The sequence below is a fragment of the Bubalus bubalis genome, chromosome 2, assembly GCF_019923935.1.
Source record: "Bubalus bubalis isolate 160015118507 breed Murrah chromosome 2, NDDB_SH_1, whole genome shotgun sequence".
NCBI lineage: Eukaryota > Metazoa > Chordata > Mammalia > Artiodactyla > Bovidae > Bubalus > Bubalus bubalis.
Window position 1 is genome coordinate 1,506,661 of NC_059158.1, and position 26,628 is coordinate 1,533,288.

General features: G+C 51.9%; 1 protein-coding gene across 9 annotated transcripts in view; it reads right to left on the reverse strand.

Annotated features, from left to right (window-relative positions):
• MYLK4 (myosin light chain kinase family member 4) overlaps window positions 1–25,615 on the reverse strand; it is a 66,965-nt gene extending 41,350 nt beyond the window's left edge. For 2 of the 9 annotated variants that reach the window (XM_006047348.4, XM_045162308.1), the window contains exon 1: window positions 23,457–23,584. Coding sequence is in view for 6 of the 9 variants with exons in the window: in XM_025264747.3 (XP_025120532.2) it covers window positions 23,457–23,753 (297 nt within the window). In the remaining 3 variants the exon portion in view is untranslated. Of the gene's footprint in view, window positions 1–19,331; window positions 19,954–23,456; window positions 23,810–23,853; window positions 23,994–24,388; window positions 24,763–25,044 lie in introns of those variants that run through there. The other 7 variants (XM_025264749.3, XM_006047346.4, XM_025264753.3 and 4 more) reach the window with 7 other exon arrangements.
• Between the last annotated feature and the right edge of the window lie 1,013 nt (window positions 25,616–26,628).

The following is a 26,628-nucleotide window of genomic DNA, read 5'->3' on the forward strand; positions in this document are numbered from 1 at the left end:
CACTCACACTCACACACACACACACTCACCCACCCCCTTCAAAAGGCAGGATGTGTAGCTAGGTCTGGGCTCACATCCTTGAGTCACATCCACCCACACACGGGAGAAAGCGCACCAGTCGGCCCCGGCACAGGGACCAGAGCGCTGGAAGTTCATCAGCGAGGAAGGAAAGACGGGGAAGGGGGAGAGGGCAGGGGTCACGGTGGGGGAGACAAACCAACCGCACTTCCGAGGCGGGGCGGCCGAGGCACCTCCCCCGGTTCCTACCGGCCCTGAGAGCCGCAAAGAGAGCCCTGCCTCATAGGTAAGTGTGTGAGCTTGAGCGCAATTAAATACACCAACTTCCCACCTAGATACAGAATTGAACATGCCAAATACTTCTGTATTAATTGACTGTGGAAAGGCGCAGTGCTTTACAGCCGGGATTCCTTGCCTGTGTTTAGTGGTTTATTAATTAGAAATGACACGTTCCACCTCACAGTTTGTCTTCTTGTTATTTTCATTAAACACACCACAGTCCCAAGTTCAGGCAGAACAAACGTATGTAAAAAAATAAAATTATGAACTCTGTTTAAAAAGAAGGAAGAGTTTTATTCCAGTTCTGTTAATTCAGTGACACAGATTAATAGCTACTGAAGTGTGGTTCAGGGCACAGCAGATCAGATCAGCAGCATCTGTAATCACAGCAACTTGTTCATCTTCCTGCATTTAAGTTCCAGTAAGACCCTTGAATATCTTTCTCTTAATCAGTTTACCAGTTTGCAATCTTCTTTACACTAATTTTTTTAACCAGAACAAATAGAGAAAAGCAAACTTTCACCAAGTCTGTTATCACTAGTTATAAATCAGTAGGGATTCCCTCGTAGCTCAGTTGGTAAAGAATCTGCCTATGATGCGGGAGACCCGGGTTCGATCCCTGGGTTGGGAAGAGCCCCTGGAGAAGGAAATGGCAACCCACTCCAGTACTCTTGCCTGGGGAACCCCATGGATAGAGGAGCCTGGCGGGGTACAGTCCATGGGGTCACAAAGAGGACTTAGTGACTAAACCATAAATGAGTCAACACTGACCTTGTGAAGTTTTAACTGCAGCCGAGGGCGGTGCCAGCACGCTCATAGTCAAAGAAAATCTGGGTGGATTTTCAGGGAGTAGCCCCTTTTGGAATAAATGAAGCAAAGTAAAATCGCTGCTGATACAGCTGCACCTGTGTCCGTATCCACCAGAACTGAACTAGAAGGACCCTTCCTCCTGGTTTGAAACTGACCTCATCTAAGAGCCCTTCCTTTCCTCCCTGTCTTACTCCACGCTCTGCACCTCCTTCAGACCCTGTTAAAACCACGACAGCAATAAACGGGTCACACCCACACAGAGACAAGAGATAACATGAGGAGACACAGCGGTGATAGAACACTAGAAACTGGAGGCAGATGGGTGAATGACCCAGACAGGAGAGCGGAGTCTCAGGACAGCAGAGGAGGGACGTGGAGAAGCAACCGGGCTTATCCACAGAACACTGGAAAGCTTTGAAAAATACTAAGTATTTCATCTTAGTCCCAGAGATTACAATTCAATTGGTCTGGCCTGTGGTCTGGACACTTGAGTTTTTAAGGATTTTCTGGTAATTCTAACATGCAGACAAATGTTGGCATTTCTGCCCTCGCACGAAAACCAGAGGCTAAAACCAATGAAGCAAAGCAAGTTGGAGGCAGCAGAGGTGAGGCAAGAAAAAAAAAAAACTAAAAGAAAACTCATCAATACACTCATGAAACATGTTCAATCTCTGTTACTAGAACAGGATTTACATAAAAGAAGCGCTCAGAGAATAGGAAAGAGTTGTTGGGATCGAGTCCGATAGTTGACAAGAAAACTTGAAGGAACCCCCACAGTAAAGAAAACTCTCTGAAAGCAGAGCAGAGAAGGAAAACAGACGAGAAAGATAAGAAATTCCGAGACCAGGAGACCCAGCACTCAAATACTAGGCGTTCCAGAACGGAAACGAGAGAATACGGAATTGCCCAAGTCAGCTTCCCAGACGGAAGGATGCAAGGACATTCGGCAGAACAGAAGACGCAAAGGTTGCTCAGAAACGCTGGGGGCCACGCTCACCCCAGGCTCTCCTGGGCTCTCCCGCCCTCACTGGCACCCCAGAGTCTGCGTGTGCTCTGTCTTATTTTCCATGCTCCCGCTCCATTGCGCCCAGCCGGAGCACCTCATAAAGTCACGGTTTTGGCTTTTGGCATCTTCAGTCAGAGCTCAGGTGAAGCGGTTGGGCTGTGGGTGCTATCGGGCCCAGGCAGCCCCGACTAGACAGACGCCTTTCCCGAGGCTGTTAGCGCTTGTGGGAGCCTCACTGTTTCTGGGCTCTTCTCCACAAGGCGATTCTGCCTGTTTCCGTCCCCATCTCCCCGGCTCTCTGGTGGACCATTCTGAGCATGGCCATCCCCCTTCGAGGCCCTGTGGCCAGGAACGGCATTTCTGCTCCTCGCCCGGCACCTGCGCGGGCGGGCTGGACTCACAGGCACTTTTTGGTAGCCTAGACATCACCACCAAACCCTGCGTCCCGGGGGCTCCTGCCCCCGAGGGTCCAGAGGGGGCTTGCTCTGGACAGGGGTATATTAGGGGAAAACAACAGGAACCCCAGAAGGTCTGGGTCCAATGGGGCTCTGAAAAAGGTGTTCTGACTCTGATGCAGCTGACTCAAGCCCTAACTCAAGCAGGAAGACATTTAGATACCGTTTGTTACCCTAGCTGAGGAACAAAAATGTGAAGAGTCAGTGATAGCTTTCTGGAAAATTGTGGGGAAGGAAAAAGGGCTTTTTTTGCCAAGCATTAATAAAATATTCATATCACAGAAATTGATCCTTCAAACGTTTATGGTCGGTCGCTAACCTTATATGTACCGATGGAACAAATACCAGGACTCCCTATTGAAACAAAACAAAAGACCCCGCGGTTGGCAGTGGCCCTGAGCGCATCTCATCCTGGCTCCTTCTGTGATACCCTGACATGCAGGTCCAGGTTCGAGCCCGCGGCTCGGCCAGGCCTCCCTAGGGAAAGACCCCAGTATTCGGAAGGTCCTCCTGGTCCACCAGGGTTAGCGCTCCTCGCCTCTTGTCTTCAAGAGTCTCTTCTCTCACCGGGGAGCAAGCAGAGCTCCCCTCATTGCCAGCTGTACATGTCAGCCCAGAGGTAAGGGCGCTGGTTTCTGAAGAGGCAAGGAAGCAGCCAGCCTCTCCAACATACACGGCAGTGGATGTCCAAAAACGGTACCGAGACCCTGTAGCTGCAGGCCTGCAGAAAACGTAAGGTGTCTCAGGTTACAGACAGACGTCGTAACAGCAGAGAAGATGGAGTGGGTGGCGGGGAGGAAGGGGGTCGGACACACAGCGCCGTCGCCTTTTGCCAGGAAGTGGCTCAAGTATCTTGAGACCATAGGTGAGTGGTTTCTGAAACCAGATCCCAGTGTCAGGCGTCCGCCTAAGGAAATTCCCCCCTTGATGTTGTCCCCTGTGGCCGGACTCAGAGAAGACAAAAGCCGTGGCGGGAGACATGGGGGATTGAGGAGCCTCAGACCTGACGACGTAATTAACTGTAATTAACTGAACGGTCCTTCAGGCTAAAACAGACCTCTGTGTACACATCTTACTGCCAGCTTCTTCCCTCCTGGCAGGAGAGACCAATCCCCTGACGCTCTGAGCTGTGACTATGTCACAGGCCGCTGCTTTCTGAAGTGGGGTCCCCGTCGAGTCCCTGTGGGGCTTCGGGGAACACAGATGTGGGCAGATGGGTGGCACCCCAAGAGCTTCAGGAATTTGCTCTTTCTGGTCAATCTTCATGACTCTTGAAGAACTGGCTCCTTTAACTGAATCAGACTTGAAAATGAAAGCGATCCACCAGGAACTCAAACACAGGCCCTTGGATTCTCTTGCTCCACGATTCTGGTCACAAGGAAGGAGTGGGACCCTAGGGAGCCCCACAAGGTTCTGGGGATAAAAACGGGAACTGAGAAGGGAAATGGGGAAGCACCAGGAAAGGGGCTGGGAAACCCCTGAGGACAGACGCTCTGTCACAAGAAACGTGTTTCAAACTTGTCGCATCCTAAGAATCACCTGAGCAGGACTCGCACAGATCTGAGGCTTTGATCTGGAGGGGCTGGCCCACGTCTCACTGCTATGTCACCATTGGCAGCGACAGCCGTCTGAGGACGCAAGACAGCCCAGTGGCCCCTGCTTAACCCACCAGGAGGTCATGTGGCCTCCCTCCACACAGGCAAACCAGGGCCCAGAAAGTGCCTCAGGACTCCAAGGGCACTGGGCAGGAGGGAGCAGCACCTGCCTCTGTTTCTAAAGGTCAGCGGGTACCGCAGCTTGACCAAGGTCCCCACAAGGGCCAGGCGGCCCTGGGCGGCGGTCCTGGGCGGGCAGCCTGTCTGTCCTTGTTTCGGGGGAAGGCTGTTCTCAGACATAGAGCTTGGGGGTCAGCGATTCCTCCCTGCTCTCTGCAGGGGTGCGAAGTGCCCCCACCACTCAGGAGGGGCCACTCACTTGTCTGTAATACAGCCCAGCCCATCAGGCACCATTTGAAGAAGGGGGTCAACAAGAAGAGCGTCTGGTGACTGCAGCTGCCGGAGAGTCACACCTTCATCGGCGCCTGGGGCCTCGACCAGCCTGCCCCTACATCCTGGCTCCTGCCACCTCCATCTCACCCAGCGCCCGTGGGGCCCTTCTTCTCCTGTGACTTGACTACCAGGTCAGGCTGGGGCTTCAGAACCCAGCAGGGCTGTGGGACCATTTCTCTTACCCCCTGGTTACCATGCTGACCACAAGTCCTGTGTATCCGGCCGTTACCAATGTGGAGACCCAGGACAGTCACACCTGCTGCTTTCTGACCATCACACCAGTCCATCAAGCCCTGCCTCCCCGTCAGCCTCTCTCTGTCTCCCACAGTGCCCCCAGGCCTCCCTGTCTGCAGCCCTGCCGTGTCCCTCTCCCCCGCTGGGCCGTAACAGCCCCCGACACCGTAAGGACATCAGCACCCCTGCAGTGGGCCACGGGAGTCCCCACGCCCTCCTGGTTCCAGCCCACCAGCTGCGCCCACACCTGGCCTCTGGGTTCCAGCGTCAGCCCGTGGCCACGATCACAAAGCACCTCGTGTGCAGTGTGCTCACAGGCCGCGCCCTGCTACTGTGTAACTGAGAAAACAGGAGGTCCTGTAGAATTTGAACAAGTCAGAGAAGCAATGAGGAACTGTGGGGTATAAATATGCCCCAAGTACTACACGGACATACACACGCTAAAGCGGATGCATTGCTTCTCTGGAGTTCAGATTGCAGGGGCTCCTGAACTTTACTTGGCAGCCCTGCCCGCCCCCTGCCTGCAGCCCTGGGCCAGACGCCCTCCTAGGCCTCTGGGGACACTTTCCAGACTGTGGGCTCAGCTCATCAGATGTGCTGTTGTGACTCTGAACCTCCTGGGGAGAAGTTGAAGGCCTTATTTTTTTTCCTTCTAGGAGGCTCCCGCTCGGAGGTATGTCTCAGTGTTTACACACCAAAACCCCTGGGAAAGCAGTTTTTGACAAACTACAAAGGAGCCTCTTAAAACCCACACTGGGAGCCACGGCCTCTGTGATTTTTCATTGTCATAACCCAGAAGGGTCACTGGAGCCAGTCCTCCCAGCAGGACCCCTGGGCCAAGCAGCCCTGCCCCGTCCAGGTGGGGACGCGGCCAGCAACCATCCGCCTCCTCAGGCACCGTTCTCCCGGGAAACCCACCATGCTCTTTCGCAAACGCATAGTTTTATTTGGAGTCTTAGGAGTAAACTGTCAGCGGTTCCCCAGGAACGAATGGATAGTTGGCTGACAGCAAACTCGCCGTTCCAGCAAGACGTCCACTGTGTGTGGTTCACAGGCTGAGCAAAGCCGCCTGGGGAGGAGACGGGTGGATCGAGGGTCAGCGGTGGTTGAGCCCCCGGGGCTGAGCCCACGGAGGAAGGGCCTTCTCCCACAGGCGTCACCAGCTGGCCTGGACGTCAGGCCACCGGGCACATGGAAGGAAATCTACTGCCCAGAGGGAGCAGCTCTGAAAAGTTTGCACCAAGGAACTTTGCCAGTTTGGAGTGACGCTTGAGCCCAGGAGGATCACTCAGCGCGGGAGGAGAAAGGATAAGAAAACAAAGGAGGAAGTCAGGCCTCAAGAACCCAGCTTCCCTTAAGGGCACGTCGAATAGAGAACTCTAAGCAGCCCCAGAGCAGGTCCCTCTGTGGTTAAAGCCTTGGGCATTTACTTACGAGGCTAATTCTCAGGCCACATTCTCTTACTCAGCGCTTTTAATCAAAATAATCAGTCCAGTGTCTGGGGAGGACAGGGAAGAAGGAGTCAGTGTAAGAACCCCCGGTTGCTAATGAAATATTTAAAGACCAAGGACAGGGATGCTCTGTCCTGTTTAATACAGAGGAGGCTCTTACCACACACCCCAATACCCTGGGGTTTCTCTATTTTCCAGGGGAAAAAATAGAATTTATGCACCTTAAAAAAATATGAAGTGAAAAATTATCCATTAGCACAGCAAAGACCCATTTCCAGGAAACAGGTTTTTAAAGAGAATTCCTGACGTCCTGAGGTTAAGCCAGGAGGTGTCATGACTTTGAACGTGGACCATGAAAGAGCCACTGTGTCCAGGTGCGGCTCAGGCCTGCCTCGTTTCACCGTTAAGGGAGGCTGGTTAAACCTCTGGTTGTGATCCAAAAATATCCTGGCAGTTAGCATCCTGCATGAAAATTTATAAACCACGAAAGACCTTTTCTCACAGAAAAGTTAATTCAGGCTGGTTGGCCTGAAAAAAAAAAAAAGCTATTTAAAAGGGGTAGTCATCAGAAGTGGTTATGTGGAAAACTAGAGGTAAGTAATGCCTTTTACTCCCCTAAAACATACTAAAAATATAGCAACAGTAATTTCAGAAGGAGGGGAAGTGGCACCAAGTGTATTTCATTTCTAAGAAGTCCCAGGAATGAGGCCTGAAACCACCAGAATTAACTTTCAGGGCTGATAAAACACAGGCAGGGCTGTGAGCAGGAAGTCAGAGCTGGGGGAGGTGCCCCCACCTTGGTATCAGGCTCCGGGCAGCCCTGAGGTTCCCGCTTTCTCGGCCTGGCTGGGCCGGTCAGCAAGGGTGTCTTCTCCTCTCCTGCCGCCTCCCTCCCCCTTCACTCCGAGCCTTAATTATTGAGCGCCTCCTGAATGCCAGTGTGTCAGGTGAGAGCCGAGACGCCACTTGCTCCGGGGGACCTCCCCAGCGCCCCCAGACTAGGCAATCCCCCTACACCCGCTCCGCTCTCAGCCCTCCACGCCCCTTCCTTGCCTGCCTGCTCCCTAAGACCGAGGGCAGAGGGGAGCCGGGCGTACGTGTCGCCCACCCCGCACTCCCGCTGCGTGCTCAGAGAGTAGCGGGGCAAAAGCCGGATTCCGTGAGTCCAGCTTCACGGACCCAGTGTCTCTTCTATTCCAAATGGACCTGGAGACTCGGCTCTGAAGTGAGCATTAAGGGGACTGGCCAAGAAGAGGAAGCGGCAGCAAAAACTGAGTGGCCGTCGCAATGGCTGGCTGGGGCCCACCCCTCGCCCTGCAGTGAGGGGTCGGTGGACACCCGCCTGCACCTGGGCTGACCCCGCTCTGCTCACCCAAGTGAGACCTGAGACAGCCCTGAAGGGGCCCACCTGCACGCCCGGCCCAGACACTCAGCCCGAGCGCAGAGAACCTCCGGCCCCAGGAACCAAGCTGGGACTGCCCATCCAGTTTTCCTCCTGATCCTGACAGCCTGACATTTCAACCTCAGCTAAATGATGACCTTTTAGACGGAGCCGCAGTGTCACGCATCTGCGGCGCCGAGCGCTTTCCGTGCAGACTGGGCGCATCTGCGCACCAGCCCCAGGAGGGCAGCATCACCCACGCCCAGGTCACCCTCGGTGCATGCGGGCGCCGGGGTGGCTGACAGCTAGCATGCTGGGCTCTGCAAACTGCACTTCTTTGTCCTCCTCGCTGGAGCCCAGCGGGAATGGTTCTTGGGAGGCATTTAGCAAAGGCTTCCACTCGGCCTGAGTGGAGCCTGTGAGTCTCTGCACTTCTGGTCACAGACTGCTGGGCCACCCCGTCCAGAGCGTCTGTCTGAGCTGGGTCCTGGCCTTGACCGAGTTCACCGCCAGCTCCAAAGGGCACCCCCGGCCCCGCCCACAGGTTCTGCTGTTCTGTGCGGGCCGTGCCGAGGGAAGCCCAAAGGCCACTGGTGTCCAGGTTGGTGTGGGACCGGCACTCTGGGAGGGAAACAAAGGCTGTCACTCAGGCCCCAGAGCTGGAAATGGGGAGGGTTTTCAGGAATGGCTACAGGGACTGTAGCCTTCGTGTCCGCTCCAGAGGCCTCGCGCTGCAGAAGCCAGGCCTTCTCTCCACCTGGTCTTAGATGTTTCTCCCAAACATTCCTCCACCGCCACCTCCCCTGACCTGCTGTCCACGGGTGCCCTCTCCAGCTATTTGTGGACACGTGTAGGGCCCAGAGTGCTCAGGTTGGATTTCATTCAGTCTCTCAAGTCGATTCATGGAAGATCCGCTTCATTGTAATTCTCCACAGAGACAGGCCCGTCCACCTGCTTGGACACAGGGTGACCCGACCACTGGTTCTTCCTTAAACCTTGTGTAACATCTTCCTTCTGCTAAGATTCTTAATCTGTTGATTTTATCATCATGAATCCTCTTTTGCTACCCAACTAACGGCACAAAATGTTTACTGCAGCAACTAACACAGAGGTAAGAGAGCTGTGCTGGCAGTGGGGATGCACACCCAGAGCTAGCGTCCCCACGGCCCCCACGCAACCATGGTCCCCACGGCCCCCACGCAACCATGGTCCCCACGGCCCCCACGCAACCATGGTCCCCACGGCCCCCACGCAACCATGGTCCCCAGGGACCCAGCGAGCGCGCGGAGGACAAGAAACTCAATGACAGCAGCCAGCACTCACCTGTTTCTCAGAACCGAGAGCCCTCTGACATGCGTGCTGTGCTCAGCCTTAATCAAGGAGACGTCAGGGGTCACAAGACTAACTTGATTAGAAGAGATGCATGATGAGTGCACATCACACACAGAGACCAAATATTTCAAGTATCATATATGTTCTACGGCCTAACCAACCCCCAGCAGAGACACATTATTATCTTTTCAGTTGGCAGTGGGTGTCCTCTGGTGCCAGCTAGTCCCAAGAGGGAAGGAGAGTCAGCTGGACTGGAATCAAGTGGGGTTCCTAGGGCACGTGGGGTCCCCGAGGAGCCCCAGAGAGCGTTAGAGGCACAGGTTCCCTCATGGGGAGTCTGGTGCTGTGGTTTCAGGGGCCTGGGGTTGGAATATCCACCAAGTACTAGGCAATTCTCATCTGCAGGAGTTTGGGAAATGCTGCCCTGGGACTTCCCAGGTGGTGCTAGTGATAAAGAGCCCACCTGCCAATGCAGGAGACATAAGAGATGCAGGTTCAATCCCTGAGTCAGGAAGATCCCCTAGAGGAGGAAGCAGCAACCCACTCTAATCTTCTTGCCCAGAGAATCGCTTGGACAGAGGAGTCTGGCGGGCTATAGTCCATGGGGTTACAAAGAGTCGAGCATGACTTAAGCAACTTAGCACACATGCCCCGGATGAGCAAATATCAGAGAGCCACACAGGTGCTCAGAGTCAAGGTCACTTGTCCAATGTGAGGGGCGGAACCCAGGCGGACTCAGGAGCTCCAGACACAGGGACCTTCCCCCCAACCCTGGGAGCTTCGGGAGCAGGGCCGCCCTGAGTAGACGCCCTGGATCCAGCCGCCCCCCACAAGATGTTATGCCTACACGCTAGAAGGGCTTCCGTCACTAGAAGGGCCTCACAAATGACCCCTTTACTCAGTTAGGTCGCCTGCTGCCTTGCGGGCAAGGGCTGACCAAGGAATTTCCATGACGCAGCAGCTCGTCAGGGGCCCCGCCTTTCAAAAGGGCCAGGAACTTGGGGTCCATCTGGAGAGGACCAGTGACCTCACAGGGGAGGCAGGCCACGCCCAGCACCTCACATGTCCCTCCCACAGCTTATCTAACTGGCCCTAGTACAAGTTTTGTGTTTTGTCTGCCTGAGAAATCTAATGGAAAGAACTATTCTTAGACCTATTTATTTTATCAAGGAAAATATGTTCTTAAAATGTTCAAGAAAGGATATTGTCTGGTTCCCAAGAAATAGCCTGACAAACCCCTGGAAAGATGTACACACTAAATACACACACGCCCACATGCATACATACATATACACACATGCACACAAGTGTTCTGCATGTGTGTGTGTGTATGTCTATAATGAAGGCCATCCCTAGGGGCTCAGATATAAAGAATCTGCCTGTAGTGAGGAAGACTCAGGTTCGATCCCTGGGTCAGGAAGATCCCCTGGAGAAGGGAATGGCAACCCACTCCAGTGTTATTGCCTGGAGAATTCCATGGACAGCAGAGCCTGGCGGGCTACAGTCCACGGGGTCGCAAAGAGACAGACATGACTGAGCGACTAACGCTTTCACATGCCTGTAATATGCAAGCGTGTATTCACAACTGTGGTAGCGATTGTTTTCCTGCCAGGAATTTTTTTACAGTAAATGTGAATGAACCCTTCATCCGTCAACTGCAGGAGGTAGTGAATATTCTACTGCTTTTTACCCTTCGATGAGTACAGGAGTCACCAATGGACCTTGTTGAAATGCAGATTCTTCCCCAGCAGGTCTGGGAGGGACCTGACCGTCTGCACCTCTAACCAGCTCACAGGCGACGCTGGCAAGCCATGGACCGCCGTTTGAGTAACAAGGTTCTGGTCTGTGGTGAATGACCATCTTCATCACACAGAAAACGATGACTGTTAAAGATCAGAATACCTCAGAGAAACAAATAAAAACCGTGTTTAAATAAACTTATTCTTTCTTGGAAAATTAATCTCAAAACAGACTTCAGAATCTATATAATGCCTCTTGGCCATGACTGTAAACAATGTTCCCTGGATTTTGTGAGAGCAGTTTCAGAATACAGGCTGGTAGACAAATTTCTATGTGAGAGAAGGAGGCAGCGGGTCAGCGGGCGATGCTCTGATCTGTGCGTCAGGTCACGCTGACTCCCAAGGCCACCCTGCCCGCATCAAGATGAGTAAAATACACTCAAGCACATCCTCGTGGGACTCTTGGGGAAAATTCCCCCAGCGATATTATTCCAGATATCCTGCTCTTTGGAGGTTGGCCCTGCCTGTGACTTTGAATAGTTGAAATAAGTATATGAATAATTATCCTAACTTCTAAGGTTTAAAGTATGAAACAGTCCCTAAACCATGTTAGGAATAACCAGACCACAAACAGATGGGACACGCGTGACACAGGTGCCGTGAAAGATACGACGAAATAGAGCAGGCTCCCCACGGGGAAGAGGCCCCAGCTTTTCAGGAGCAGAGGCCAAACCCAAGGTAATTACCGGAAACGGCATCAGAGCTGCTCACACACGCGGCACAGGGCACGCACAGCGCCCCGGAAGGGCGATGCGTGAGGGTGGATTAGAACCAACCGCGGTGGGGTTTGAATCTGGCCCTGAAGGACAGAAGGACCTGCAAGGGCCCAGGAGAGGAGACAGCATGAGGCAACGTGCAGTGAACGGCGTCCGAGCCCGCTCCCAGGGCACTGGGAAGGCGATTCCGGGCGGAGAGAGAGGAGAGGAGAGGAGGAGAGGAGAGGAGGAGAGTCCCTCGGGAAGGCGGACGGTGGGGCTCTCGGCAGGAGAGCAGTCAGACCACAGAGGGGAAGCCAGCGCCGCGGACAACGCCCACCCACGTGTGGTCTGTGAGCCTGTCTCCACAGCAAGCTCTGCGTAGCCTGCTTTAGGCAACAGCAAGCCTGCGGGGGGCGGCACTCTTGACCCCAGAGGAGGAAGCAGGTGAGAGGCTGGGCAATTCGCTCAGTGTCATAGAGGCAGCACAGGGGACGCGAAATCCACGCTTGTGGTCTCACACCAATCTGTGTGCACAGCAACCACGGCTCACCTCGCACTTTCTCACTAAGTACAATGTGTGTAAGAACACCTGCAGAAACACCGAGCACCACGGTAAAAGCTGAACAAGCTGGTCCCTGGATCGTCCACCTTCCCTGTCTGTCGTCCACCATCTAAAGGTAGTGGAAAGTCAGATCCATTCAAGAGTCCGGACTTATGACTACAGTTAATAAACTACAGACTATAAAAGCTGTTATGTATTATACAACAAAGAAATTAAATATCTTAGGTACGCTGACACACAGCATTTAGCTTATAATTTTACAGCCTTATTATACGTTTGAGAAAATCATTAGTTCCAATGTTTTGTTTCCTGGCTTCTCCTCTGCCCAGGAATCAGTGGCTGAGAACAGGCGGACGGCAGCCTCAAGACACTGCTTTCGACAACTGGAAGCTGCAGCCACTGTGGGAAAGAGCACGGAGGTTTCTCAGAAAACTAAAAATATAGCACCAGACAATCTTGCAATCCCACTCCTGGATATATATCCAAAGAAAACAAAAACACAAACCCAGAAAGACACGCGCACTCCAGCCTTCTCTGGAGCACTGCTTCCAGTAGCCAGCGTATGGAGGTGAGGGAAGAGCCCGTCAACAGACAAATGGATAAAGATGCCGTGTGTGTGTGTCCGTGTGTTTATGCAGTGGAATATTACTCAGCCTTAAAAAAGAATGAAATGATATCATGTAAAACAACATGTAAATATCATGTAAAAGAGCAAACCTAGACAGCATTTGCTTAGTGGAATACTGTATGATATCACTTATATGTAGGATCTAAAAAATTGTATGAACGAATGTACAAGCTAAACAGAAAGAGACTCCTAGATGTAGACATAGAAAGCAAACCAGTGGTCACGAAGGGGAGAGGGAAGGGCGGGCGGCAAGTAGGGGCGTGGGGTTAACAGACGTGAACCACGGTGTATAAAATGGACCAGCAATAAGGATGCATCACACGGCGCAGGGAAATAAAGCCACGACTTTGTAATAACTTTAAACGGAAATATGAAAATATTGACTCACTATGTTCTACACCTGAAATCAATATAATATTGCAAATCAGCTATACTTCAAATAATGAATTATTTAAATAATTTTTAAAACCCAGTTGGAAGGACAAGCCAAAAGTGCTCTGACCTCACGGCAGGACTGCAGTAACTTTTGCAGCTTCTTCCCACAGGAGGTCACTGTTACATCAGTTCCAGAAAAGAGCCTCAATTTGCTGAGAAAAAGAAACAAGCCCTTTCTTTTAATCTGTCTACCCAGTCTGGCTGTATTTGCATCAGGGAGTAGAGCAACTGACCAAAACAGCAAAGGTGAGAAGCACATCAGATAACGTGAAGAAAATATAAGCTGTCCTTGGAAAATTCATCAGAGGTGGTTTTCAAATACTTAATGCTTGATTTCTGAAAACTAAATCCAGTTAAATGGTCTGCGAGTTAAATTCCAGTGAAACGTTTGGACACAACTTAACGACTGAACGGCAACAACAAATGGCCTACAAATAAACCTCGTTGCCCGTTTCATGTGTGGGGCCAACTGATCCATCCAGATAGAGCGTCGTGGCACAGAGCTGCGTACCTTTGGGTGACTGGCCTCACTGACCCTCGGTTTGCTCATCTATAAAACAGAGCAACTACACAGCTTCACAGGACCACTGTAAGGATTGACCGGGATGAAGAGCTGAGCACAGAGCCTGGAACACAGGAAACCCAGCACAAATGCTGGAGATCACGGCCGTCAGAGCTGATTGCGGTGGTGCCCACAAGGTCCACGGAGCCAGTGATGCCATCCAGCCATCTCATCCTGTGTTGCCCCCTTCTCCTACCGCCCTCAGTCTCTCCCAGCATCAGGGTCTTTTCCAGTGAGTAGGCTTTTCACATCAGGCAGCCATGGGTAAAATACAAACATAGCCTTACGAGTGTAGAAACTTGCTTCTATTATCCTGTCAACTCATCATGCTTATCCTAGAAGCTTGGGAAGAAACAAGACCTTACTCGTGTCATCATCCATTTTTAAATTTTGAAATAACTAGAAGCCCTCGAGGGTTCTACAGGAAGACCCCATCATGAGCCCCTCTGTGTAAGCATGCTAAGCTGCAGGCTCTGTGAGCCCTTTAAATAAACGACCCCGTTTCATCAAACTCTGCCTCCTCTTCATTCAGTGGGTGCTCGGAGATTCTTCACTGAGCAAATAAGCATTGAATTCAGGCACAAAGTGAATATTTAAGTGAATATTTCCGCTGTGACACAGATGCATTTTTATTCCCGCTTCACCAAGTACATTCTTAAGGAACCTGGCTCTTTAGAAAACAGAAACTAAAGCTTTCTGTTGTGTCTGAGTGTCTGGTGGGGAAACACGCCACGGCTGCTAGGGCACGCTGGTGCCAGGGCCTGATTTTGCTGCAGTCTCACTCATCACTGCCTTGATGCCATTAGGGCAAGAGTCAAGGCAGCGCAAAAGGCAAAAATTTAGAACAGAAGAGAAAACAGTTTTGACCATGCAGACTTCCAAAAGAGTTTTAGGGTCCCCCAGGGGGTCCAGGGACCTCATTGTGAGAACTGCTTGGTCCCAGGACAGACGGAGCAGGTGAGCATAGACTCATCACGTGTTTCCCTGGCTTGTTCCAGCCTTGCCTTCTCTGGGCCCTTTGGGAACACCCCTCCTTAGGGTTGAGGCTGGACGGTCATCATGTTGAGCATCTTCTGAGCCCTCTCCTGAGAACCCAAGGGGCCTGAGAGACTCGGGAGTCTGGGCCTGCACAGGCTCTGAGAGCTTACCTCCTGCTGCTGCCTCCGTCCTGCCCCTGGCGCCCGAAGGAGCTCCAACCCCCTTCAGATCGGGGAACCATCCTGCAAACCATACAAACGCTGGACTCAAAGACACCCAGGCTGGACGTGGCCCCAGAACTGACAGGCGCCCTGGGCCAGGCGCCGGGCGGAGCGGCCCCTGCCAGGGCCCATTGTCTGCCGGTCAGGTGTCCACAGTCAACTGCCCGGTGCGCCTGCACGCTGCCAGCGCCAGACAGATCAGAGCTGGGCTTGGAATCGCACGGCTGAAAGGGGACGCGCCATCATACAGCTTCTGCACTGTTCAGAAGGGAGAGCCATTTCTCTGGGACGCAGAAAAAAAATACATTCATGAATTAAAATCTTGTCTTCATAGTTAATCTCTATACTTTGCCCCACCTTAATTTTAAGCCCTCTGTTCTGTTTTGTTCAGTCGCTCCGTCATGTCTGACTCTTTGTGACCAGATGGACTGCTGCACACCAGGCTTCCTGGCCCCTCAGTGTCTCCTGGAGCTTGCCCAAGTTCACGTCCATTGAGTCGGTGATGCCATCCACCTAATAGGGCCCACCTGGGAGCTCACTGATAAGATGGCTCATGATGTTGGCCTCGCAAACGAAGAATAAAACCACAGTGATCCTTGAGACTGAACAGATTGCCCAAACGACGTTCTGTTTTCTCACTGGCGCCTACCTTTTAAAGCTGCGAGACCACCAGATTCCAGACCTCCGACTACATGACCATCCCTTCTGAGAATTTTTCACTGGCGGGGTATAAGAAAGACCCCATCAGAAAGGGAGGACACAGGTTCTCCTTAAGGGCCAGTCACCCTCTTGTTTCCTTCTAATAAATTTCCTTTTCTTGCCTGACTGCCCGGCTCAGTTTTTTTCTCTGCACTCGCCGTGTACCAACCATCTCATCAGCTAAGCCCTAAATGGTGCACAAAGCACAGTAACAGGAAGGGTGGCATCCGCTTTCTCCACTAACGTTTGCAAGGCAAAGCCTACAAGCTGAAGGTCTACTAGACAACCTGGAGGCTGGGCTCACACACCCCTCACTGCCAGTCTGCTCTCTGCCTCTTTCTAGAACTTCCTGACACCTGGTCACAGATTGGAGCATCGGCCTGCTTGTCACGACCCCAGCCTTGTTGCTCAGACTCCCAGCTCCCAGCTCGAGGCCTTGGGGGGTCATTTCCAGTGAGGAAATGACCTGAGGGTGCAGGTCACCCCCTAAAGAACAGGGGAGTCAGGAAGAGGTGGCACCAAAGCCAGAGGCCAGGGCCCGGGACAGGTCAGCCACCCTGTGAGGGGCCTGCGAGACCCAGGGCCTGCCTCACGGCTGCTGGCTGCATCCACATGGGAACTTGGTAGCGACCTTGCCAAGGGCTGCCCAGCCACTTGTGAAGAAGGCTGCCCTCAGACAAAGACCTGGAGCAGCTGACCTCCCCAACCATCATGGAAATGCCACAGTGACCTGTGCTCCCCGGGGCCCCGGGTGGACGAAGCCAGAGCCGCGCTCACAGGGCAGGCCTGGGCTGGGTCCGTTGCTTCTGCACCGTCAGTGGACTAACCAGCCCGTGTCTCTCCCTGATCAAAGTTGTAACTGAGGGTGCAGGTCACCCACACACAGCTGGAAACGCGGGGGTCTATCACCCTGCAGTGGAGAAGGCGATGGCACCCCACTCCAGTACTCTTGCCTGGAAAACCCCATGGACGGAGGAGCCTGGTAGGCTGCAGTCCATGGGGTTGCTAAGAGTTGGACACGACTGAGCAACTTCACTTTCCACTTTCAGGCATTGGAGAAGGAAATGGCAGCCCACTCCAGGGTTCTTTCCTGGAGAATTCCAGGGGAGCCTGGTAGGAGGCCGTCTATGGGATCGCACAGAGTCAGACACGACTGAAACGACTTAGCAGCAGCATCACCCTGCAGAAGGCCCTGGTGTGACAGGAGGCAGAGGATCGTGCCCCCTGCCTCACCCTCTGAGGCCCTCCTGCCCGGCGGTGCAACCATCAGGGGTCCCCGCTCCCCCTCCCCGAGTGCACCCCTAGGACACCCCCAGCACCCCACATGCACGCCCGCCTTGGCCCCACTTTCTGCTGGGACCTCAGTGACAGCGGGGAGAACCAGCGAGGGGCACCAGGTGAAGCTGACCTGGCAGCGTTTCCTATGCATCTGCGTTCAGGGGGACACTTTGGGCCTCTTTGCTCGCCACCACTGTCTGCTTATCACTCCCTGTCTTTGTTATCATTGCTGTGTTTTGAGCAGAAATTTCAAAATAAAGCCCAAAGTGCCCAACGGCCCAGGCGGAAGACTTGGACACAGCACCCTGAGGCCAGTGTCCAATGGTGACATGAAGTCACCTCTTTACTAGAAGCTTGGGGTGATGTGGGGGTTGTAAACTAAGAAACCATTTTTAAATTTATTTATGTGTGTTATTGTGTATTTGAAAATCTAGAATAAGCACATCAAAACTATGATTCCACTCTGTTCTTGCTTTTGCTAAATATTTTAACGACTTGATGTGTGAAAATATTATATTAACTAATAGGAGTAAAAGTAATGTGTAGATGTAGCAAAAATCATGAAGGGAGTGTGAGAAAAATTGGTCTGGGAAACCCCGACAGACAAATGTGCTTTTTACAGTCGTATTGTCTTAGGTAAGTGGATCGGGATACAGTTTGGTCAATTGTATCTAGAAATTTCATTATCAATATACTCATCATTTTCTAACAGGATCACAGGCTTGATTTGCAATGTTTGTAAATTTTACTACTTTGATTTAACTTTTAGAGAGAGAAAATAAGACCTTTTTTTTCCTATTACACCAAATGACGTAAAACTATCACAGTTTCAATGATTCTGAGAACCCAAAATGACACAGACATAGACTGGGACTCTCAGAATCCCACATGAGCAGAGATCTGCTCCCAGGGTGTCGGGAGACCTTCCCACTGTTTTACGTCTTCAGTGAAGACTGACGTCCAGATAGTATTCTCTGACACCCTGGAAAGGGAGTTCCTAAAACTGCTCTTGTAGACACTCTTAAGACAAGAGGTTGCCCACATTTCCAAATAACCATTCACAATGGAAAAGAGAAGAGGGTATATTGTAAAATCTGATTTAAGAGACATTTTCCTTACCATTAGAAAGTTACAACAACATTTTATAAAAGACACACACCGGAGCACTCCTAATGAGCTCAGCTCCCTGCTGGCCCCTCCTTCGGGACACACCTGGGGGCCACCTCTCAGAACCAGGGAAGGGGCCGTTCTTTACCACGCGTCGCCTATAGACAGAAGTCTATTGCAGGCATAGGCACGTATCAGCCAACTCCCCCGGAGCGTGTGTGCAACAGCCAAACAGATCCGGGCTTGGGCAGCAGTGACAGGAGCACTCGTCCTGTCGGCTCCCCGGAGAGGCGCAGGGCCCCCGTGGGGACCTGGCTCCTCGAGTTCCGGGCTCTCCCAGCACCACCAGGATGCAGAGCTGGTGGTTTCTTGTTGAATAAGACAGAAATCTACATGCAGGCATAGACACATGTCAGCCAACTCCCCGGGAGAGACTTTTAACCATAAATTCACGCATTTTCAATCCAAAGAGGCAAAAATTACTTCTTTGGGAGAGGTGAAGAAAATCTTACTGTTTCCGTGCACAAAGCACAGAACCACCTGCAATACACACACAGGTATAGAGTGCATCTGGGACAGCACGATTTCAAGGAAGGGGCTTGACTAAGCAGAAAAAAGCCAGAAGTCCCTGCGGTGGGGGAGATGGCGATAAGCAGCTCTGCTGACAACCACTTCGGGTAGGAAAAGCAACTCAGAACACCTCCTAGAGTATTTGCTAAACTGCCTCCTTCGTCCTAAAAATAACTCATTCTATGCTAATTGATGAAAGAATTAAATAAGTAGAAAGAACTGATTTCCCAGATACAATACTCTCTCTTGGGAAGCACTAAAATCTTTAGAATCTGAATTCTTTCTCTTCCTTCAAAATTCTCCTGTTTTCCTGACTGAAGCCCATTCTGAGAGCAGCTGTGGCCTCCCAGGAAAGGCAGGGAAGGGCAGAGGTCTCAAGGAAAAGGCACGGAGGCCATCTGTGCTCAGGAGCTTGCTCAGAAGAGGCGACCACTCTTCTGCAGACACTTCTTAGCAAGGGGAAAGGACGTTGTGCTTTGGTGCCACTTTATCTCCCTCAGTTACATAAGAAGTAGAAGAGGAGATGCTGACATTATTTTTAGCTCTCACAGACAAAAATAGAACGCCAGCTTTCATACACGTCAGGAATGACTGCCTCCAGGTTCCCCGAAAGTTGGTGGAGACTTGGAGATGTTGACAAGGGCTGCCTACCTCTCCTGATCCCACCCCCATAGGGCGGCCGTCCCGGGGGAGGACAAGGCAGGACACGCATTCCGTCTGCCAGGGCGAGCCCGTTCCCCGGCCAGAAACACTCAGCCAGGACAGCGGCCACGTTACTACCTGGGTGTCCTCAAGAGCAGGCGCCTGTCGGTGACCTCCGCGGGTCATCACGGACCGGAGCACACGCCAGAGGACGGGAGACGAGAGAAGGCACAGGCTACCTGCAATCCAAACGCCTTTTCTTCTGAGTGACAAGTCCATCCTGGCCTTCCCGCCCTGACCCTGCACGAGCTCGTTTCCAGGCAGAACTCTGCTCCGGGCAGGAGGCGGTGCCGAGCGGCGGGGTCTGCGGGACCCCGCGGTGACGGTTCCAGTTACACCATCAACGGCTAATCTGCCTCTTTAAAAGGAAAAATATGATGGCCCGGGTGACAGATCGGAAACAGGTGCAGGGTAGAGGGAGGCCGGCTGGCGGCGAGTGACACTGTGGAGAGCGCGCTTGTCTCCCGTTCAAGGACGATAGGCACCAGGGAAACGGGGCCGCCGCCAGGGAGCCTTCTCCTGCCCACGCGGGCAAGGGACACGGGGTGGGCGGGACGGGGACGCACGGCTTTAAACATCACAAACCCTCCGCCCGCAGCTACGTTATTTTGAGATCTAAGTTATAATCGCGGTGACCACCGCTGATAGTACAATTTCACCGCGGTGAGGCAGGAAGGGCCGCCTGCTATTAAATGCGCCACCTGCCATTGCAACGGGGAGACCCGAGCTTTGTCCCAACCCACCCTCGCCCACTCACATCCTGACCATAAGTGGTTTGTTCTGTTTGGTCTTTGCAGCATTTGTGTCCAGTGGTTCAGCATTCCGGGAGCTGTGACCCCCCCACCTCCGCACGGTCCCTTCCTCCCTGGGGACCGTGCCTGTTGGGGGGCCAGGGGCTGAGGACCAGAGGACAGGAGGTGAGCACACACAAGCCTGGGCAGAAAAAGCAGGGTGCGTAGAGCCAGTGGGGCAGCAGAGGGGGCAGAAAACCGCAGGGGAGAACGGACTCAGGTTGCTGAGAACAGGAGCTACTTGGTCTTCCACTGGAAAAAAGAATGTGTGTGTGTGTGTGTTTGCGTGTATCAGACAGCAAGTCAGATCTGAGGGAGATACAGCATGGTGGTTATTTATACGGGTAACAGAGAACAACAGAAGAGGAAACCCTGGATGTGATTGTGTGAAAGGAATGCTAATTACAGGTATGAGAGTCGTTATCACTCTGAGTTAATGACACACACAGTAGCTATTAAACCATCACTCACATGTGCCACGTCCATTATTTAAGTTCCACTTTGTTTCAACACCATATTGTGCGGCTTTCCAGCTGGTTTATTGTAGTCTATCTGCTCTGTGCTAAGTCGCTTCAGTCACATCTAACTCTGCGACCCCATGGGTCATAGCCCTCCAGGCTCCTCTGTCCATGGAATTCTCCAGGCAAGAATACTGGAGTGCGTTCAGGGAGCCACTCCAGAGCGGTGGCCACCCACAGGAGAGCTGCGCCCTCCGCCAGGGAATCTTCCCAACCCAGAGCGCCAGCCCACACCTCTTAACGTCTCCTGCACTGGCGGGCAGGCTCTTTACCACTAATGCCACCTGCAAAGCCCAGTGTATCTGCCACAAGCTTTTAAAATTCTACACTTCTTAGGTGATTTTGAACAGTATGTAGAATATAAGAGAATATAAGAAAAGCCTTTCAAAAACAATCCGAAGGGAAGTTGGAAAGCACAAGGAACAAAACACAGTACAAAAGTAGAATATGTGGCGTTCTATCAATTCAAAAAAAAATCAGAGGAAGAGAAGGAAGAGAGGCAAAAATAAAGCCAGAAGAGGAAAAATGAGTGACACAGAGAAACCCGGTTAAGAGCAGGAAAAGAAGAATCTGAGCTACGCTGAACTGTGTCGAAGGATGTAAGTTGTGGAACGCACAATTTGTTCTCGTTAGGCGAGAAAAGACTCTTCTAGAAAGAACTTGTGCTTCAGGCCTTCCGAGCAGTGTGCCTGTCACCAGAGCGCCTGCGATGCGGAGTAAATTCTCCTCAGGGCAGCGCAGTGAGGGTTCCTACTATGATTAGCTGTGCTAATCTTCCTAAAGAGAGAAGGGATGAAGAGACAGAGGAGAGGTGGAGAGAGTCATGGCGGGCATGTTTTTATGGTCCCTGGAGAGAAAGGCCCGGGATTGTGAAGATTTCCCGTGGCCCCAGCAGGAGATGGAGACGTGTCAGCCCAGCTCCGTCTGCATTCCTGACGACATCCGAGCCGCTGGAAGGCCCTCTCCTCCCAGCCCTGCCAAGGCCTGCTGGCCGCCCAGGCACCCGCTCACCAGGCCAGTGAGGGCCTCGGGGCCTGTGGCCTTGGCAGACACGGCAAGGAGAAGGGCTCTGTGCCTCCCGTCCGGGCCCGTCCGTCCCCCACAGGGTGAGGGAGAGACAGGGAAATTTACTGCCGACACCTCTGGGCCCTGAGCCACTTGGTGAGAAACTGAATGGGGCACGCGGCGGTTCCTCCCCATCTTCCGCGCGGCCGTGACGGCCGGGCGCAGGCGCCGCCAGACATCAGACCCATCACACAGAACCTTCTCTCAGGACCGCAGGGCCAGCATCCTCAGGCGTTCCCTCAGAAGTGTCCTAAAGCGTTTCACTTCCCACTCACTCGATTTCTCTGGAGCAGATCATCACCAAAACTCCCTGAAAATCTTCATGTTTCCACCTAGCACCATCTTGCCTGCTTACAAAACTTGTATCACAGAACTTGGCGAAAAAGCATCCTGGAAACCTAATCAAACTCATAAAAACTATTACAAATCATTGGTTGTTTCAAAGTTAGCCTATAAGAATACTTTGTCTCCCCTGTTCCACAGAAATTAATGAACAGAAAAGGAAACCCTTCTGATTATTCATTTGCATCGCAAGCAGCCCGAATGAGGAAGTCCTCGGATCTGACTTCAGTTTTGCCGAGGAAGTGTGTTCTTGGTGTACGCAGGACAAGATGTTAGCTCACAGGGGAAGGGCAGTCTCCAAACACCACGCTCAGCCCGACTCGTTCCCCCTATCCAGCAAGGTCTATCTCTCTGTACTCACAGGGAAAAGACTCCTCCCCCTTCACACCCAACAGCGTGCTCCACCGTCTGTTGTACCATTAGAAATGCCCTTCCTACCTGGACAGGGTTTTTCAGAACAGAAGCTGGATGAAGAGGAAAGTGAAAGTAAAGTCGCTCAGTCATGTCCGACTCTTTGCAACCCCTTGGCCTGCAGCCTCCCAGGCTCCTCTGTCAGCGGGATTCTCCAGGCAAGAACCCTGGAGTGGGTCGCCATGCCCTCCCCCAGGGGATCTTCCCGACCCAGGGATGGAACCTGAGTCTCCCACAGTACGATGTGAGCCCCCGGGGAAGGACAAAGAGGGATGTTTCCAAAGCTCGCTCTGATTATTAGGAATAATGACCCCTGGCCCCCAGGGGAACGCGGGGCACACTTAAACAGGCCTGTTTGTTCTGCAAACATTCTCGGAGCCTGTTTGGTACCACGAGCAGGAGAACAGGCGAGGTGGATGACATAGGGTCCCGACCTTGAGGAGGGCGTCGGGGCAGGGTGACAAACAAGTTCCAGGTGAGGCCCCTCCAGGCGGGAAGGGGGGGGCCCAGGGGGCCGAGCAGGGGACACAGCCCGCCGGTCCACACCCGAGGACACCCCTCGCCGTGACGGAGCCGGTGCTGGGTGCTTGGCACACAGGTGCGTCCACTGCTCAGAGCGGCAGCCCCTGCGCTCGGCGAGGGACCTCCCGAAGAGCCAGCTGCCAGGACGGGGCCTGCCACCAGCAAGAGCCTGTCCCCGACCCCAGCAGCCACTGTCGACAGCCCTGACCCCTACTCCGTGGGGACCTCGGGGTCCTGAGGGAACTGGAAACGTCTGCAGAGCAGTTGTGGCCCTCAAGTGCTTCTCCAGATTGCATGCCCAAACCATACCTCCTAAGAAACTGAGCTTCCACATGACCCTTGTGACCTCTAAGCCGCGCGCCAGACCACGGTGGCGCCCACAGGGAGAGCTGCACATTCAAAGGCCTCCCCGTGGCGAGTGCACCCACCTGGAGGGAAAACTCCAGGGAACGAAGCAGGGGTTTGCCTGTTCCTAGAGCTCCCTTAATTCCACACCAGTGATGGCAACACGGAATCTGAAAACCGACTGACAGACGGGGACGGGCGCTGCTTACCTGGTTTTTTCCAGATCTCGAATCTTGTTCACCAGAACTTTCTTCCAGAAAGCACTTCTCCACCTCCTCCATGCACTGGAAAAAGGCCATCTTCTCCAGCTGGTCGCTGCGGTAACACGCGTTGATTCCTTCCAGCCTCTTCACTGTTAGCATCTTGGTGGTGAGTCCAAGGAAGTTCGTGTCTGGAGCGTGGTCTCTGTCCCCCTCGGTCTCTGATTTGTAAATGAGGACACAGTCATCATGACTCTTCTCTCCACTGCAAGGGGGAGAAACAGAGCTCCCATCACCGAGACACATGTTTGACTCTTTGGGAAAATGTACAATGGGAAGTTTGAGGTTACTTCTATTTTAACTAGAGAAAGGGCCCCAAATGAGGAAGAGAAATGCAAATATTAACCTTGAGTTTCACATGTTGGAACTTTGAAAGGAAAAAGCTTTCTCTCCCTTCTTTTTCCTACAAAAGCAAATAGTGAGAAGCAACTTGAGCGTCATGGGGCGGCTGATTGTCCCCTCACTGCCTCAAAGAAGATCTAGGCTAAGCGTCCGGTTTAAGGAGACAGTCTCTTGGGGTTTAACTGGCTTGCTGGCCTTGCCCCTCCAGCCCTGGACAAGGACATGGGAAGGGCATGCTGCGTGAGGAAGGGGCCCCCCGGGCTCCCCCAGGAATTCTGCCCCCTCGGGGGAGTGGTCTCACCAAATGCACCATTTTCAGAGCCTTTCACTGCCTACGGCTTAAAATGTTCATTTTAAAATGAATTTGGCTTCCTAACAGTCCTCTCACATAGGCCAGATTCCCAGACACCCTTCTCTGCGTCATTAACAGCTGAGCACCGAAGATTTCACACCCTACTTACACTTCCACTTCACCGAAGATTTCACACACTAGATACACGTACAAGTGTTACAACTAGTAACCTTACACGATTACTTACAAACGAAGTATTAGGCTCATTACTGCTCCGATACTGAAGCCCCACAAGGGTGTCTGTATCCACCCATCTCCTGACCATTTCAGGGAGGCTGATGCAAACTTGTGGCTGGTTCCCTCCGGAGGCCCCCTGTTGGAGATTTTCTGGAAATTGCTTCTTCCTGCTTTTTCTCAATTTGAAATCATCTGTAATTATCCCCACAAAACTTCATCTTTCATTTTCTCAACTCCTCTAGTACAATAAAATGATACCTTGAAATTCTAAATTATTGAAAATCCAATGCTCTACATAATTCTACTGAACCATAGAAAGACCATAAACTTATTCACACTAAAATGTGAACAGGATCAACCAGAGCTCTGTGAAATACACTACAGACCATCATTAGTGTTCTTACAAGTTGCCCTGAAAAAATCTGTTATTATAATAAGAATTTCACAGCTACGTCTAAGACAAACTATAACTAAAATCTAACACATCATTGTAGAAGGTGCTCAAGTTGGCTCAGGAAGCCACATAAAAATTAGCACATTAAAACAAAAGCTTGGGTCCAAGATACAAAAATTTTGCAGAGAACTATTAAACATTAAGATCTGCCTGGAGTTTGATAAAACTTGCTATGTAACACAACATAGAAAGAAAGAAAATAGAGTTATTACCATTTATAAGAGGACATGCTGGGGTCCAGACCACTCCAAGCGTCGAGCACAAGTTCCAGCAGATAAAGGGGAGTTTGCAGAGTTCAGAACGACTACTCAACCCCCTGGTAAAGGTCTTGCCTTGCGGTCAGAGTAAGTCTTCTGAAAAGACAAGTGTCCACTCCGGGAGGAAGTAGCCTCTCTCTCGAATGCCACTTTGAGCCCCTGTTTAAACTCAGATGGTCCTTGATCTCATGTTGCTCAGCTGTTGCCTTCTTAGTCAGATGGGGAAGAATATTAATTTTAGACACCGGGCTTTTCAAAGCCGATGGCTCCATTTCAGAGGTCAGGTAAGGAGAGGACGCAGCGCAACGGTGGATGAAATATCACCTTCACCTTCTTGTCACGTCACGGCGGCAGCAGCCTCAGGACGACAAAGCTGCGTTTGTCTTTGCCATCTCACGCCCCGCTCTGCCGCCCTTTTCGGTCCTGGCATCTCGAGCACGTTCCCAGATGGAGGGTTCAAACATGGGAAGTCCACCTTTTTTGCTCACCTTACACTTGAACACATCCCACTACAATAGGAGAGAGCTTCTGCCAGCAAAAGCACCGGACAGTTTTACGGTTCTCAGTGCTTAAGATTATTTGCAACATCTCCAGCTATTTACAGCTCCAGGGAAAGTTCAAAGGCACAGGCGTGCAGGGGAGTTACAAAGAACAGGAGTGAGGTTTCACAAACTCTCCCTGCAAACAACACTCTGCCTCTCCCCGTTTTCAGCCAAGAAAAGAGAATCCAGTGCCAACAAACCACCTGCCTGCTCCCAACAGCAGGGGATTCCTAGACTTACTGAAGTTGCATAAAACTTCGATTCCCCAAAAAATAGAACTGATACCAGTGATCCTACGATTCTTCCATTTTCGTCTTTCAGAGCCTTTGCCGACCCCCCTCTCTCCACCCCAACCCGTCTCTAGTGGCCTCTTGCTTTTCAAAGATTTAAGTTCTTATCTTTAATTCAGATCTGTGTTTTCCATATTAAATAAGAATACATTTTCATTTTGAATAGAATATAAAAATTATATAAAATCTTTTAAAAAGCCAAACTTTGGATATTTTTCTAGGACCAGAGAACTTTGCTCTTCAGGCAGAGTAACTTCACAAATTATGTGTTTGTGAAAGATAGATTACGTGACAGAACGGAAAAGACTGAACTGACTTGAGGTTATCAGTTTCCTCAGAGTCATTAAACTGTGAAGCACAGATAAGATGACAAATCCCCACACCCAGAGAAAAGCCGGGTGAGCGGCCTCGGCTAATTCGATGGCATTCTCTCCCCGGTGGCTCAGATGGTAAAGAATCTGTCTGCAGTGCAGGAGACCTAGGTTTGATCCCTGCGTCAGGAAGATCCCCTGGAGGAGGGCATGGCAACCCACTCCAATGTTCTTACCCTGGAGATCCCACGGACAGAAGAGCCTGGCAGGCTGCAAAGAGTCGCACATGAGTCAGTGACTAAACAACAGCAAAAACAAATACTTTATTCAGGCTTCATGAGTTCCTCTCTGATGTCCCTTTTCCACGTTGGAATCTCACCCAGGACTTTATACTCA